Source organism: Trachinotus anak, unplaced genomic scaffold, assembly GCF_046630095.1.
Source record: "Trachinotus anak isolate AG129_WGS33_773 ecotype Australia unplaced genomic scaffold, CSIRO_AGI_Tana_v1 ptg000001l, whole genome shotgun sequence".
Taxonomy (NCBI): Eukaryota; Metazoa; Chordata; class Actinopteri; order Carangiformes; family Carangidae; genus Trachinotus; species Trachinotus anak.
This window is the reverse complement of record NW_027273852.1, coordinates 1,238,418-1,255,362: the sequence shown is the minus strand read 5'-3', so window position 1 is coordinate 1,255,362 and position 16,945 is coordinate 1,238,418. Positions and strand designations below refer to the sequence as shown.

The window sequence follows — 16,945 nt, the reverse complement described above, 5'->3', positions numbered from 1 at the left end:
GCCTAAAATACAAAAACATAGCTTTCGCACATGTTTTGCAGAGGCAGCCAGGCAGGAATGGCTGGTATAATAATTGCATGAGAACACACAGAGCAAGGAAGCAAGCATACAAGGAAGGACACACACTCACCCACTAACTCTACCTCTGATCTGTCAATGGGGCTAGGCCCGCGCGGTTTCCATAGCAACCACGCCCCTCCCTTCGGGGTTGCAGGGGAGGTGTTTTGAAAGTTCACAGCCAGAGAGAGAGAGAGAGAGAGAGAGAGAGAGAGAGAGGGTGTAAGTAAAAAACAGTCAAACTTTACTTTACTTGCTCTCTGAGTCTGGGAGAATCCGTCATCCCATCACAGCGGGACATCTGACCACCTGTGCGCCATGGAAGAAGACGCGTCCCAAGCGGGGCCCAGCAGCATCTCGGGCAGCACGCACACCATCCCGCAGCAGCAGCAGCCCGACACCGCGGAAGTCCTGATCCCCAGCTTCAGCCGGTCCTCCGCCCCGTCCTCCCCGACCCCGACCGGCACTCTCTCCCGGCTCGGCTTCAAAAGTCCGACCAGCCCGTCCGGAGCCGCGCCGGGCAGCCCGATCGACCGCGGCCAGGTGAGCGCCATCACCGTGGTGGCGCTGCTGGACAAGCTGGTCAACATGCTGGAGGCGGTGCAGGAGAACCAGCAGCGGATGGAGCAGCGACAGGCCGACCTGGAGGGCGCCGTGCAGGTCGTGCAGGGAGACGTGACCCGCCTGTCCAAGACCCACATCTCCACCTCCAACAGCGTCAGCAAGCTGCTGGAGCGCTCCCGCAAGGTCAGCGGGCACCTGAAGGACGTGAGGGAGCGCTTGGACAAACAGGCGGTGCAGGTGAAGAAGCTGGAGGCCAACCACAGCCACCTGCTGAAGAGGAACCACTTCAAAGTGCTCATTTTCCAGGTGAGGGACAAGCATAGTTACCACCTTCTGATTCAAAGTGTTACAGCCTGTTGTGTGCTGGTCTGCTTTGGGGATTTTAGAGGTTCAGTTTACATGTGAGGAGCAGTGGCAGGTTGTGTAATATCCTCAGCGGCTCTGGTTTGAACCCTGCTGGTGTCATCAGGGTAAATTCGTTTTGGATTGAAGCCTGCAACACAAACTGGAAGTGTGGCCCTTTGACACCATCTGATGAAAAATGTTATATCATGGGAGATGCAGGAAATAGTGCTTGAGACAAAGTCAGGATATTGAGGCTTCTGTTGTTTCGACATTGATCATACTCTTTTTTAAAATTTGTGCATGGAGACAACTCTATAAAGTACAATATTAAATGCCTTGATTACCCCTTTATGGTGTGTTATGTGTTTTTCATAGGACACATTTGCATTATGGACTTTTCATTCTAGTGTGTGTGTGTGTATGTGAGTCATATTTGCATTCATATTTGACTGAAGTAATGGGAGTGTGCGGATGTGTGCAAATGTCTCATGATGCTTTGTTGGCACGGACACGTGACATGCTGCAGGTGAATAGCAAAGTTATTAGATTTTCAACACTTGAGATCTGTTGGACAGGACTTCAGCGGCCTGCAGAGTGATGTGGAGAGCTGTTTCGCTGTTTTTTGACTCGAGGAAATATATTTCAAACACACCTCCAAGAACAGAGGATTTCACCGAAATGCAAAATATAATCTGGTTACTTAGCCTGAACATGGGTTAAAATCTTTACAGCGTTCATCCACGTGCATATATATGAAGCTCTTCCCTCTCATGTCCTTTGTGCGTGTGCGTGTGTGTGTGTGTGAGAGAGAGAGAGAGAGAGAGAGAGAGAGAGAGAGAGAGAGAGAGAGAGAGAAGAAGGGTGTGTCTGGGAATGGAGTTACAGAGGATAATAGAGGAGGGCTCAGATACTGACTTTGACAAGATCTGTTTACACCCCACAGTCATAATTCAGACAGACAGATGGCTTTTTGGATGGATTTACCACTTTAACTGCCACATCACACCTTTGAGGGTAAAACTCTATCCTGGCGCTGAAAAAAAGCGATAAACCTTCCAGTTTCCCCAGGAAATCATGAGTGGAAAGTGGGAGGAATATCCTTACATAACCCATCCCTCACTTATCTCAATACATGAAATAGCTGAGACTCCTGCTGATTACATAAAATAGACCTTAACTTATATTCTTGACAGATAATCAAGCAGATGAAAGCTGATGTATCCATTGCCACTCGACCAAAAAAAAAAATCAGTGATCGAGGCATGATTATTTGATTGCTTTGTGCATGGTTTTTCATGCTTGTGTGTGTGTGTGTGTGTGTGTGTGTGGGTGGGTGTGTGGGTGCGTCTGAGCGTGTGCATACGAGTGTGAGCCCAGGCAGCAAAAAGGGGGGCCATTGTTGACACAACCGGAGTCACTGAGAGCTCTTAACTGCCGTTGTTATCTGGTTTCCCAGGTACTGAGGCTCTGTTGTTCAAATGCAACAGGTGCCAAGACCTTACCCAGTACAAGGTGGCTCTGTGCCTGTGGGCGAGGCACCCAGGATCGATTTTAAACACATCCTCGGTCGCTTTTTATTTGCTAGGAGGGAGGGATAGTGAGAGTGGACAGTGGCTGCTAGTGTTTTATACTTTATTATATGGCATTATTACAGTAGGAGTATAATTTAAAGTTCCTGCATCTCTCTTGAGTGTTGTGTTGCTCACAGGCTCCTGTTTAAAAGTGCTTATCTGATTCCTGCTGAGATTTTTTCCTTCTTCAGTCAAACTAAGAGCAGAGCATTTGCAGATGGGTGTAGCAGGGCCAGGTATGACCTCTAGGGCGTGTGTGTGTGTGTGTGTGTGTGTGTGTGTGTGTATACATCTCGTGTGTGCGTGCAGCTTGCCCATTGGATGTCATGCTGATGTGTTGGGTCAGGTGTGCGCAGTTACTGAGCCAGTAAATGAGACTCGGCGTGCCTGAGGAGAGCGGGAAATAAAAGAACTAAGTGCAGCCCTTGTTCCTTCTCCTGTGTTGACTCTTTTCTGTGTCCATCACTTTCTGCCTCACCTCATCTCCTTTTTTTTTTTTTGCCTTCATTATTTTGTCTTTTTCTTGTTTTTCTCCACCTGGTGCTGGCTGGGCTCTAATTTTCTTGTCTGGTATGTTTTGGCTTGCATTGCTCCCCTTTTTTTTTTGTCTTTCATACAAACTCCACCTTTCGTGTGATCACTTAGTTCAAGCCACCTGTCATGGTTCTCTGAAACTACACTAAAACACATGGTGCACTCCTCAGAGTGCTCTTTGATAACACACACGCGCATTTGCTGTGCACCCACCAAGAGCCAGCCTCTACTATACCAGCCCCGTTACTATTGGCTGAGGGACCCTCCTCCCCCTCCTCCCCACATGACAAAACTGATCCAAACTACTCATCACAGTGTACGTGCCAGCTGAGGTGGAAACGTGGAGGGCTTCTGGGTAAACGCTCTCTATGCACAGAGCAGGGGTCTATGGCAGCTCCAAGCTTTGGACACATTTGGTCAGAAATGACAGCGCTGTCTGCCGCTCCGCTGCGTTCCTGTGCATAACGAGGACTAATGAGGACTTAATTACTGCTGCTTGGCCCTTTGTTTGTTTGTTTCTGTGCACCAGTGCTTTTCCTGTCTCCATATGGCCCTCCCCTCTTCATGCCTGCGCACAAACACTGACGTATGCATGTGAAACACACTCCATTCCCAGCCATCTGAGATCCCTCTGTGTACAGTTTAAACACCGATTTGGTAATTATTGTTTGTACAGGTGAAATATTTTGTGTTGTTTTAGTTTTTCTGTTATTTGTCACACAGATTAATTTCAAAGGCTCTTCACCTGAGTGTTTCAATATCAACAGTCTTCCAGGAGATCTTATAGCTTATCTTTTCTGCATCGCTGTGGCCTGCTTCATGAAATACGGCACATTTCAAATGAAATTCCCTGCGACAGAAGTCATTTATTTCTGAGTGGATCTTAATCTCCCCATCTGTGTTTATTTCACAGCGGAATTTCATCACAACAAACAAGTCAAGCCGCAATGGCAAACTGAATTTGAACGCTGTGAGAATTTAATTTGCTCCCTTTGCACATGTGGGGCCCGATTCGGAGTTTTTGCTAGATGTTCAGTAGCGAGGAGGGAGCTGTGCGACTGCGTCGGTGGGATGGGAAGAGGATGTTTGGTGCCTGTCTGTGTTTTTGGGATCCCTAATCGCAGGCAGGCAGAGAGTGACAGCAGTCGCAGCTCTCACACACTATCAAAGAACTTTCATATCAAGGAAAGAGGAATTCCTCCTCAGCCAAAGTAAATACAGTGACTGCAGCTTGTTCTTTTGTTGCTGGAAGTTGTGCTGGAGGACCTGTGGTGAAATAAGAGTTGTTCTTGACCGTTGATAACTCCATCATCAGTCAGCTTCACTCGTTGATTAAGTTAAGATGAATTGTCAACCTTCCAGATTGTGAAACGTTTCCATCCTTCACCACATCCTGACGTGTCATTCATCACAGAAGATGCTCACAAAGCTTTGGAGCTTAACTTTAGTCATTGCCACGTTATTTGCTTTGCCACCGGTCGTCATAGAGCTTTTGTATACTGACACTTGACCAAGGGTTAAGACTTAAACTTAGCTTTCAGCAGCAGGAAGTAAAGTGTGTTTTTCCGCACTCATGCTGTTGATACTCAAAGATGGAGGACAAACTGGTAATTCTGTTCCCAGCCCTGCCCCCGAGCTCTTACCTTTACTGTAGCCTGATGACACAAAGGTCAGTATTCTGAAATTAAATAATACTAAATAATAGAATAAGACTAAGCAGTGTTCAGGATCCTGTCTGCATGCAAATCAGAACTGATACTAACTGAAGCTTTACTACAGGAAAAGATTAGTTTAGCACTTGAGGGTTAAACTTGACTAACATCCTCCCAGACATGATATTAGATATTTGTGAATGTTATCAGAGTGCACGTATTGCATGTGTTCTGGGTAGAATCTTCCATTATAAAGCCGTATCCATCTCTGCAGGTTGGAGCAGGCCACTGGCTGTAGGCTACAGCTGAGATGTATTGAGTGTCCCACTCCAGCAGATAATATACTGCACCAGCTTTATAGCCCAGAGCAGTGCATTCAATCATGGTGCGCCACCGTGCTTTAACCTCTACAGGTGTTTAAAGTAATAGGGTAGCCAACTTAGAGTAACATGGTAGTTACTGTTACTTATTCCACTGTGGAAGTGAGAGAAACAGAAAATCTACAGACAATATATCAACAGAAATTCATGGACCCACTGTTATGTTTGGAAACATGTCAGACAGTATTTGTCGTTTATGCTGATTATATAACCGCAAGTGTAGAGTTGTGTTACAGCAAAGTTTGTCTCAGCAGTGAGAAGCAAAGAAATAGCAAAGAAATAGCAAAGAAATAGCAAAGAAATAGCTCCAAAGTTGCCAACCTCTTAGCCAACTTACTAATGTTAGCCGTGTTCAGGGTTTTATTCGGAGTCGGACAGTGTGTAAACTCTGGACTAAGGACAGGACTAAGCTAGCTGCTGAAGCAATTGCAGACCACAGGCTGCTCAGAAAATGTCTCATTTTCTAATTTTACCTGTGTTCAATTAAAAGTGACTTGTGGGTGTGGAGGCTTTGGAGCTGTGTGGAGGCTTTAGTCGAAGAATCTAGCTGATTGCATCATGTTGTTTTCAACAGGTAGCGAGCAGCTAGCTCGTTAGCGTTAGTCAGAATATCTCAGTCAAACGCAGATGAAATGAGTTTATCGTTGAAGGTTTTCATGGCAGACATTTGGACAGGTCGTGGAAGGATAAGCACAGCTGCATGTATGGCAGCATTCATACAGTTTCAGCCTGCAGGCTCTCTCGAATGGCTTATTGTGATACTTGACACTAATGACATTAATTACACCTGTGCTTTTCTACCTATTACATTTGTCGGCCATGAAAGAGGTCTGTGATGTAACTTGCTACATATCTTGTTTAATAATATGCTGACCACATATAAAAGCCTGGACTCCGTGGAGAAAAGCCCGGTGATTTTCATGCATTTCTGTACTCCACAACCTGAGAAAGAATCAGTCGGGTTCGAGAATCCAAAGAGTAAAAGTTGTCTCTGTGTTGATACTCTTACACTGCAGTGCAGCCTTTAGGGAAATGTATTTTTTTAAGTGAACAGTGATGTGTGTTTACAGCTTGGCTTCTTGTTATGTTATTTGTCTTATTTTTGCTTTGGGGTTCATTCCTCTGTTAATCCTGCGGGTTTTCAGAAAACAGAAACTAACAAAGGGAGATGAGCAAAGGAGAGGTAAATAAATATATACAGACAGAGGTGATGGGCAGAGGAAAAAAGATGATGTGAAAGATGTAGTCTGTTTGTCAACTAATGACAGTAGACAATGAAGAGTGAGTTTGGATAAGAGATTATACTTAAGTTTGCAAACTGTACAGGCAAAAGACATGTGTTTAGACGGGGAAGTTGCACCTGAAGTCTGTTCTGTCTTATGTCACATTCAGGTTTGACAAGTCTGTTGAACTGTTTCAGTCTCCGAGGCAAAGGCAAGTTTGTAGCTGCAGATTCCAGGTATAAAATACTCCTTTTAACAGCTTTAATAACACGGAGCAGTGATGATAATATCCATGCGTCTTAGTGAGCTTCCACAACAGACTTTTAATGTCTGTTTGGACTTGCTGGCTATAGGCTAGTCAGGTTGTTGCCTATATATGTAAATTATGTCATTTTTTGTTGTTTTTATTTGCAGTTAACTAAAAGTTGATGGCATGAGAAATATACAAAACGATTCCCTAAATTTAACTTTTTTACAAAGCAATATGGACAATACAAAAAAACTATTTATGCAAAGACAAGTAAGGGCGGTAGCTCAGTTTAGTCTCCCATGATGCAGTGCACTTCTTTGTCTTCAGATTTGCCAAGAGCACATATTTAGCATGTTTTTCTTTGTGCAGCAGGTGTTAATAAGGACACCCTAACCCTCACACTTAACTCTTACTCGCACATTTTCTCTTGAGCTTTCTCTATTTCATCACATTTGTGCAGGGAGTTGTGGTGCTGGTAACCTGCCACGGTTCAATCGTGTTATTAAAAAAAATGAAACTATCCTCTTTAGACTCCTTCTATCGCCTCCTTTATTTTCTCTGACATTAGACTTCAGGTCTACATGCTCGTTCTTGACTTCTCAAACCCAAGTGTCCAACCAGTCCCTTCACTAAGGCCACTCCATCCATGGCAGGAAAGAGGGAAACAATGGCCATTTTGGTTCTCAGAGTTCTTATTTCTCTTCTCTTAAATAAAACATGAAAATACAACATGTCCTGAGATAACACCATGACTTCCTGGCCTCTCTGCAGACACTCATGCCCATTGACCTCCATACATCGTAAACATTGTGACAATTGGTTGTGGCTTTATCAAAAGCGCTCATGGTATCTCAGCGCAGCCCCTTATCAAACAATGGCTCTGATATGCAAAGTATGAGAATGTGCTGAAGCAATGTCTCCAGGAGGATCTTGGGAGATGTAAATAAAAGAGCTACAGGAGATTAGCAAAGCCGGGGAGCAACCGGAGAAACTACAAACTGTAATTGTGCAGGAACGTTGTAGTGACAGTGCTGAAGATGACTTTACATCATTCATCATACATGTAGAGAGTTAGGTCTGGTTGATGCAGAAGAAGCAGCGAGATCTCAACGGTCCAGTAAACCATGGGGTTATAACAATCAATATCATGCCATGTTTGAAATTCATTATAACGACTGGAGAGCTCATATTACACAATAAGGGACCTATAATCATCCGAAGCGCACAGACTGCTCTCCTGTAAATTATGGGTTGAGTGAAGTTTTTTTCAGACGTCCGACATCATCGTTTGTGTCATCAGGAATAATAGCCGCCTCTCTAGAGCTGCCTTGATCTACAGACTATCTGCATCACAGCATTACATTGCATCTCAATTGGGTATTGTGTTGTGCAATTTCACAAGCTTGCAAGGCCAGTAAACATGCCATGTTTTCTTTTGGTGAGGCACACATGGGAGGGGCGGGGAAGGGAAAGAATGCCCTAACTTGTTATGCAAAGCTTTATGGGTAGAGGCCAAGAATTGGCCTAAAGTTGGCGAGGGGATATTTATGATACAAGGAACCTTAATATTTGTTGCAGTTTGATCATACTTGATACGGTGGTGTGTTGTTGAGGTAAGATCTTGACAAAGGTTTTATCTGTTTGAATATTTTTGTGCATATTCATTAGTTAAAGGCAGTGTACAGACGTCACGCTGGTACGCTGTGGAGTGCATTGAGAGTTTATCGTGTTTTTGAGTTAAATCAGTCACATGTCAAATAGCAAAATTCCATTTCCTTTCCTTCCTTCCTTCTGTCCTTCCTCTGTCCACAGATGGCTCTACATGCACATCTGAATGGGGGGTTGTTGCATCACAAGCTGGGAAGGGGTTGAACTGTAAAACAGCTCACTGCACTGTAATGGGAGGGATGTAATATAATGGAAACATATGCAGATATAGGCAAATTTGCACTATCCCATGTTGCAGGTGGAGGCTGTAGTGCAGTTGTTCCTTGAATGGATGGAACTATGTGTGAGTTTGAGTATGTGGAGACGGTACAGGGACAATAGTGTAAGGGATAGTGTTTACTTGGTCACCTTGAATGAGGTAGATTTTGCTACAGATAAAGATAACAGGCAAATTAAGAGAATAAAGGGAGAGTAGGAGGAAATTAAGAGAAGAGAAAAGGAGAGTGTTCAGAGTCAGGGCTTTGTCTTTTGTCTCTCCCTGTGTTTGAAATGTTGCACTATGAAGAAGTCTGATCGCGATCAATAAAAAACATCTGAGGCCGCGCATTCGGTTTGTCTGCAACTGCTTGTCTCCCTGTTTCATTTAAACTAAACCTCTTGTTTTTCTCATTCTGTAACAAAGTAATTGAAGGGGCTTGATAATAGCAAAGGTGTGCACACATGCATTTCTGTGTGTGGTGGTGTAGGTGGTGGTGGTGTACTCTCTCATTGGTGCAGTCCCCCAGAGGCACCTGACTCACTGTGCCAACACACCTGTACCAGCCTCGCCTCTTAGGATTAGGAAAACCTCCATTCATCATCTGAAGAACCAAGAAAACACACCTGTTTAAATCACTTACACACACACACACACACACACACACATAGATATAACTAAGTACATGCAAAACTAGATATACACAGCTCAGAAATACATATAATATTATATTATATAGATTTCTAGATTTCAGCCATATCACCCAGTGTAATACAGTGTCACTGCAGAAGTGTGCAGATGCCTGTACAGAGAATATAGACAAAGGCAAGGGGAGAGGGGCAGAAGCAACAGTATAGGGTACCATTACACACATGGTATACACAGAAACACACACTCACAAAGGAACATTAGCCCATCTGAGCTCTCTCAGTCAGCTGTGACGTCCCGCCCTGATCTCCCTCGGCTTGAATAGAGCTGACTTCTATAAGCTCTGGCTTAGTAACACCTTCCAGGAGTTGCAATTAGATGGCAACTCTACCGTGCAAGTGCTGAATAAGATCTTGAACTTCATTACATAAGCGTTTGTACAGAATCTCTTTGGAGTGTGCTCTGCTTTAAGTACAGTAAACTTGCTGCACGATTGAATTAACTTTGTTTTTTGGTTCACTCCAAGTGTATTAACATTTTCTTTCACCTTAAACAGTTTTTTTAAAACAACAGTCTGTGTCCTACACAGACATTCAAACACACACACACACACACACATGCTTACACATACTGTATCACATTCTCGGTGGCTAATGAGTGTTTCCTTAGAGGACGCATTAAATAACGGGGTTCCCAAGAGAGACATACCAGAATGTGAGGCCCACACACACACACACACACACACACACACACACACACACACACACACACACACACACACACACACAGTACAGACCTGGGTCAAATGGTATTTAGGGAAAATGTGTTTGTTGTAGTTTGCTTGCCAAGATTTTGTGGAGTTAAACTGGGGACACACTCATTTCCCACTGTTTAACTCCTCGGGGCGAACAGTCACATAACCATAATGTTCCCCAGTAAAACTAAGTAAAGTCAGCTAACACAGGAATAACACACAAATCAAACAACTTTTTAAACTTTGTTAGTGCAGTAGGTGTAGTACAGTATGTAGGAGGATTCAGATTTCATTCAAAGGTGTTTGAGTTTCTCAGATGTTCTCCAGCACTCACACTGATTATATCAAACATGTTTGAGCCAAATCTGAAAGTCGATGACATGCCCAGACTGGAGCAGAAGTGTGAAGAGTGAATCTTTTAGAAACCTCCACGTCACCAAACAATCGGTCAACAATTAGTCTTTCTTTTATTATTATTAGGTAGCACTCCACTGAGGGTCAGGAGAGGCAATATCGGCTGTGATTTTCTAATCATGATTGATCAGATAGGTGGGTGTCTAAAGCTTAAGCTATCTCACACTTTTTGCTGATAAAACTGTTTGTGTTCATCAGCAAAGAGAAGATAAGCACAAGGTTTGAAGGGATACCATCTCTGGTATTTGTACAGAATCTCTTGTGCTTTAAAAAAAGCTATCACTCACACAGTAGCTGACTTTCTGATCTGAGTTTGCACGAACATGTTTAGATCCACACAGTCTCTGTGGGTGTGGTGCAGTGTCAGACCAACAGCAAAATGGGGCATTCAGACACTGCTGATTCAGACGTGACAGGCGGGAGCTACGGAGAACAAAACTGAAAGGGAGGGATTACAGTTCAACCAGATGAGAGGTGGTGGTAACCAGAGCTGCTCCCCAAGGTGCTTCCTTTGTGTTTTTGGATTTGGAGTTACAAACCCAGAGTGCGTTATTTTTTTTGTTTTTTTTTAGGATGAATGACATACCTCTAGTGGTTGTTGGGGGTAAATTAAACTCACAAACTGTCCACGTGTATGGAAAAGCAGTTCTTTCATGTTTATAAGTGCTGCCTATTATGAGGACAAATAACAGGTCTTCTACACCAGAAGAAGACCAGTGTGTGTAATTTATCAACCTCAAATAATCAACACAACTCTATCACATGTTACACCATGTAATCTAAAGTTCTTAAATGTTTATTGTTTTTTTATCTTCCCATGTACCACAGAAAATGTGGCCCTGTTGGTAATGTTGTTATTGTACCTTTGAGAACACACTGACAGATTTATTAGCATTAGCTGGGAGATGCCACACATGTTTGGCACACACCTGAACTGTGAATCATACCTGCATGTTTGAGATCAAGGCGAGAGGTATCATGTGTCTGCGAGGTGGTGGAAGCAGGACGGCTGTTTTGCACGGCTTTCCACTTCTTAAGGTTCGGATTATGGTGAAACAGTAGTTGGACCTAATCCCGAGTGTTCGTTTTAAATTACCAGGAGATCAGGAAAATTCACTTCATCAATCAATAGTGATTGAGCTTTTTAATCACTGAGGGAGTATTTCTCTTTATGTTATGGTCACATAGCTCTCTTTACCACTTAGTATCCTATAGGCTTTAATTGTCAGAGCAACTCTATCATTTCATCTCACACATTTGACCCACTTCAAAAATATAACAATTGGCTTAAATTGGCTGAAGTTTCCTTTGTCTGACAAATTGCAGCCAAAATACTACTGTCCTTTTCTGCAAAAACAAGTCGTTGATAAAAAGTGATGAGTGGACGGGAGGCAGGACTCTTCTTGACCATCTAGTTAGCCCAGTTCCCAAGTATGTGCTAATGACATCCCAAGAAAGATGCGTTGCGCAGCCCCCCAACAACTTATGGCAACCTGTCACTTTAAGCACCTCTATGTCTAAGCGTTGCCATGCATGCTTTCATGCACACTCATTCTTACATGCATGATGCACAGAAACCACAAGTGATTAAAATGTATGTCATTCCAACATGTACTAAGGATGCGTGGGGCCTGTACTGGTGCTTGGTTTTGACATATCATGAGGTAAAACATCTCATGTTGCCACATCTCAAATCTTGAGTCGCTCCACTACAGGTCTGCACTATGCATATAGTTCGAATTTTTTAAAAATGAGTAGCAAAGTTCACAAATTCAGAGGCAAACACCAAATAAAACTTGGAAGAACATATAATAGGATTGCTTACACAGTAGTCCAACCAACAACTAAAACCACTCACATGGCTCCCTATTATCAGTTCGGTGAAGCCTGTCCTGGATTTTGATTTGTTATGGGTAAATACAAGTGTATATGTAAATCAACCCATACAAAGGCATCAGGTTTTGCCTTTTGTAGGAGGGGCAGAGAGAGACATGAAACAGAAAATGGTGAGAGGAGTGTGACTCCTGCAGAGAAACAGGTGGAATTCCTCACACGTCTTGGGGAGACGACTGGGGGAGGCATGCAGAAACTGGTTTCCACAGTCCTCAGCAGGCAGACCCACCCAACGTGTCAGAGTGTATGAAAGACAGACGTCCATTTACAAGGGCCAAACCATAGCCAGAAGTATACACATACATGTTTATGGGGAATGTCTGTTTGGATGTAAACTTCAATCATCAGTGTCAAGAATTTCTCGAAAGGCACTGGAACGTAAACATGCCAAAATCTAACCCCGACCATAACTAATTGAAACAAAAGAGCTCATGTGCTGAAATGCAACCGTTAAAATATATCCTCATTCAGGAGGTCAATAAGTTGCAAAATTTTACTACAATCTAGAGAAAATTGGACACATCAACGTTATGTTACAATTCCTCATATTTCTCATTAAACTGAAGCCTGATTCAAACAGTCATGCTTTTTTTTTATAACTGATCAAAAGTTAACCATCTTTTTCTGTCCTTCTTCTTAGGAGGACAATGAGATCCCCACCAGCGTGTTCGTCAAGGACTCCCTCAAGACCCCCCAACCAAGCCAGTATGATGCAGAATCCACCCACCCAACTCCATCTATTGCAGGCTCTGTTGAATGCAGCCGTCCCCAAGAGGAGGGTCTCCAGACCATTAGCCTGTCCTCAGATGAGGAAGATGATCTTGCAGTACACCGGGAGGAAGACGAGATGTTTGAGGGTGAGGCTGGTGTGGGCACTTCCCGCACATATGAGAGAAGGGCTGACAAATTCAAGCGCTCCAGCCTGAAGAAGGTTGATAGCCTCAAGAAGGCCTTTTCGCGCCAGAGCCTTGAGAAGAAGGTGACCCAGATCACCACCAAGATTGTGCCGCCGGAGAAGCGTGAGAAACTCAGGAAGAGTCTCACCCCTAACCATCCCAAGAGCCCGACTGCCAAGTCCTCCTCATTCAAGGTGTCTCCCATGACCTTCAACGTAAAGAAGGTCAGAGATGGGGAGGTCCCCACACACGACATGGGCTCACCCGGGGAAGAAGCTCATGTGGAGATTGCTCCTTTGGGGAGCTTAGATGGTGAGATTCCCTTGGCAGAGGTGCATACCCATGAAGGTGTTGTGGAGGAGATTCAGGAGATGCTGAGTCCCTCCACCTCAGACAGCATGAAGGCACAGCTGACCTTCAATGGAGAGGCACCAAACATTGAGTGCGAGATTAATGGTGAGCGATGTGCTGGCCTGGCAGTGCCAGAGCATGTTGAAGATATTGGTGAGGAGGAAGATGACGAGGAGGAAGAAGGAGAGAAACACAAAAGCCCCGTTGAGACGGCAGCAGATGCCCAGATTCCTACAGCAACTGCTGTGGAGCAAGTGTCTTAATATGATTTGATTTTACTGAGCATCAGTTCTAATTTCACTTTCTTTCTCTTCTTCCTCAAGTTTCTACATTTAACACCCAGCAGGCGCAAATTATCCCTCGGTTGTAAGCAATCCTGTGTTGTTGTCAGAAACATCCATATAAACAAGACACATGCTGTCAGCTTCCTAATATAGTCCATCCTCGGACCTTTTCTACAACACCACCTTTGATTATCAGCGGCATCGTCTGAAAACTTTGACACCATCTGCATAAGCAACAAGATTAACAGCCTCACCTCACTTACAGTGCCTGTTAAGCTCTCTGCTTGGCTTGTCTAGAGTAAGCAACATTGCATCAGTGCATCAAAACTCACTCCCATCCACTGGTGCTCACCGCCGCAACAGCAGCTCATCTCCAGGGCGGTGGGCCAGCTATCTCCCTCCTGCTGTGTTTGTCTGCCTCTGGACCTCTGCTCAACACTGACAAGTAGTCTCTTTGTTCTTTGCAGTTTTTCATGAAAAATAGTAAATCTTTGGCAGCAGTGGTACTGCCCACAGCCTATTGAGGCAGTGTGTTGCCAGGTTGTGCAAGAGTTGGAATGAGCAGTTTCTGGGTTTTCAGTGAACATGGCCTTGGGTGTTTTTTTAGTGGACTGGAGGTTGTTTACCAAATTCTTTGCACTTGAAAACACCCTGATCTTAACGGGTGACTGCACTTCAGTAGTCTGTCTCCTGTCCTTCACTTGCAGTTGTCAAATTGTATGTTACTTCCCTAGTGAGATCCAGTTTATTATTTCCAGTCTTATTATTGATGATCTACTTAGAGTGCCCTCTGAGTTGCATGAGGTACATAAAAATATTATAGTAGTTTGTGATTGCCAATTGACCACCAACAATTAACCTTTGAATCATTGAAGAGCAGAATATCATAGAATCATTTGAAATAGTCAAAATGTTCTTGCAAAAGACACCTATTTGATGTTCCCTCGAAAGATAAAAGAATTATGTTTGAGTTCAGTCACACTAACGCAAATGAAGGACACTGCAGCATAGAAGCTTCTCTAGGTGGAGAGAAAAATATTTTACTGACACAAATAACCCTACAGGTTTTAGTACTGACATGCTAAATGTCCATTTTATAGCCCTTTTGTCTTTTCTGGGGGGCTACTTCGTATGTTTATGTATAGGAATGTTTTTTGTCATTTTCTACATGAGACATTACTCTTTGGGTATTTACTATAAGATACTAGAGTGTTTATAAGTCATCTTTTACTTTCAGGTATCCATAACTTACATGGGGGAATGTTTACTCAGTTTCACGTGTTAAAGACAAACACTATCATACATACATTTACCAGGACACATCACTAAAGCCTCTCCTGGACCCATGCACACACATACTCCCACAGTGCCCTTACCTTGCACAGGCTGGTATGAGTGATAGATAAGAGTGATAGTAAAACATGCCCAAACTTTTTTTTTTTTCTGTTCTTAAGGAATTGCTTGCAGCTACCGCTTGGTGGGGCGTACTGAAGGTTTGATATCAACTAGAAAAAGACAGAGAAAGATTAAGTTTAAAGCAGGTGCAAATATATGTCACAATCGGATTCATTTTTGATGTCATATCCTAAAGTTTCCATGACGTGACCTTGCTCTTGTTGCACATAGTTGCACATGCTTTACCAGCTTTAGTTACGGATGTGTCATGCCATGACTCCCTAAAAATAATTTAGCAAGGGATACCAGGTGCCAAGGATCCAGATACTAGAGAGGTCACAGAAGTGGATAAAGGCAGAGGACAGCATTCCTAGGTTTGACGGATGACCACTGCTTAGCCCATTTTTCATGCTCTTGGCCTGGATGTTGAGACAGTGCAAAGAGAGGAAGATGCTCTCAGGAGCCACAGGTGTTCTGCCCCTTTAGAGGCTCCTGAGCATGAGCTTGTAGTGAAATGTATGGGTGTTGGGAAGTTTAGGAAAGGATGTCAGTTGTTGGAAAGGAAAGATCAAGTTGTCTTTGAGTCATGCATATGTGCTGTTCGGTAAAAAGGTGTCTGCAATGCATTAGACAGTGAGAAGTGAAATATGCCTCAGGGGGTATAGGAGCGAAACGTTGGCACTGCAGGATTGAGAAACCTGTTTCAGTTACCCCACAATACCCAACATCCATTATTCTGCCTCTAAATAAGATTCTTGACTCCTTTAAGTCAAAATACGGTGCCTGCAAAATTTCATATCTAAACTATGCAAGGAAATTGCTTTTCATTAATATTAATTAATATTATTATTATTATTGAGGCATATGATGTAACAGAAATATTTTCAGCAGTACTCAACAAAGTAATGCACTCAAAGCCTTTTTAGTGCTTCATGTGTTATAAAAGCTAACCTGCCAGTCTGCTCAGTTGGATCTGAAAGGGGAAAATAAACAGACAAAAATCATTTTAAACAAGTTGTTGCCTATTTACATTAAATGTGCGTAGTTTGGCTGAAGATTTCTTCTTTTTAATTCTTCTTAGTATAAATCACATCACTTTAAAAGGATCAAGCACTAGGCTTATGTGTGCATCCTCTATAATGTAAAGGTTGAAATGTGACTGGCTTTGATCCATTTCTGCTTATGCAAATGTGTTACTTTTGTGATATGTCTGTATGGTAATATATATATCTATATCTTTATATATAGATATATATCTATCTCTAATATCTAAAAATAAATATCTACATGTTTATGTGTGTAAAAGTCTGTTTTTATTTGTGTTGAAATCCCTCTTAAATCTGGATCGTATGTGAGGACCATTGTTTGCAAAAAAGCTCACACCAGATTACCTACAGCACAGGCAGTGATATCGTGTTTAATATCATATTTGTTTTAACTTTTTAGCTTGATAATTTAGTTAACCACTTAAACCAAAGAAGTTTCCTTCATAGCAGAAATTTCCCTGCCACTTGAGTGTTTATATGTACTCCTCCTGACACTTGTTTCACGCATTTTGCAAACATTCAGGAATTTCTCTTCAAAATCTAGTATTGTATACATCAATAAAGATTTTATAAAAACCATATTTTGTTTGTGGTCTTTATTTGCTGTCCTCAAGGTAAAGAGGAGATGAGTAAATTTCACACATTTCACATGAATTAGACAATAGCGGTTTATATCATCTGGTTGTGATCACAGTGACTTGCATTTGACCCACTGTATGCAAGTTTGGAAATGACTGTAGGTCACAGTGTTGTGATAACTATTG

The 16,945-nt window shown here is 42.9% G+C and overlaps 1 protein-coding gene across 1 annotated transcript; it reads left to right on the top strand.

The window, feature by feature from the left end:
• The first annotated feature begins 234 nt into the window (after positions 1 to 234).
• cavin2a (caveolae associated protein 2a) lies at positions 235 to 16,760 on the top strand. The gene is made up of 2 exons (XM_071486693.1): positions 235 to 927; positions 12,850 to 16,760. Exons 1-2 carry the CDS (start codon positions 376 to 378, stop codon positions 13,717 to 13,719), a joined length of 1,422 nt encoding a protein of 473 aa, XP_071342794.1. The 5' UTR covers positions 235 to 375; the 3' UTR covers positions 13,720 to 16,760.
• Positions 16,761 to 16,945: the final 185 nt, after the last annotated feature.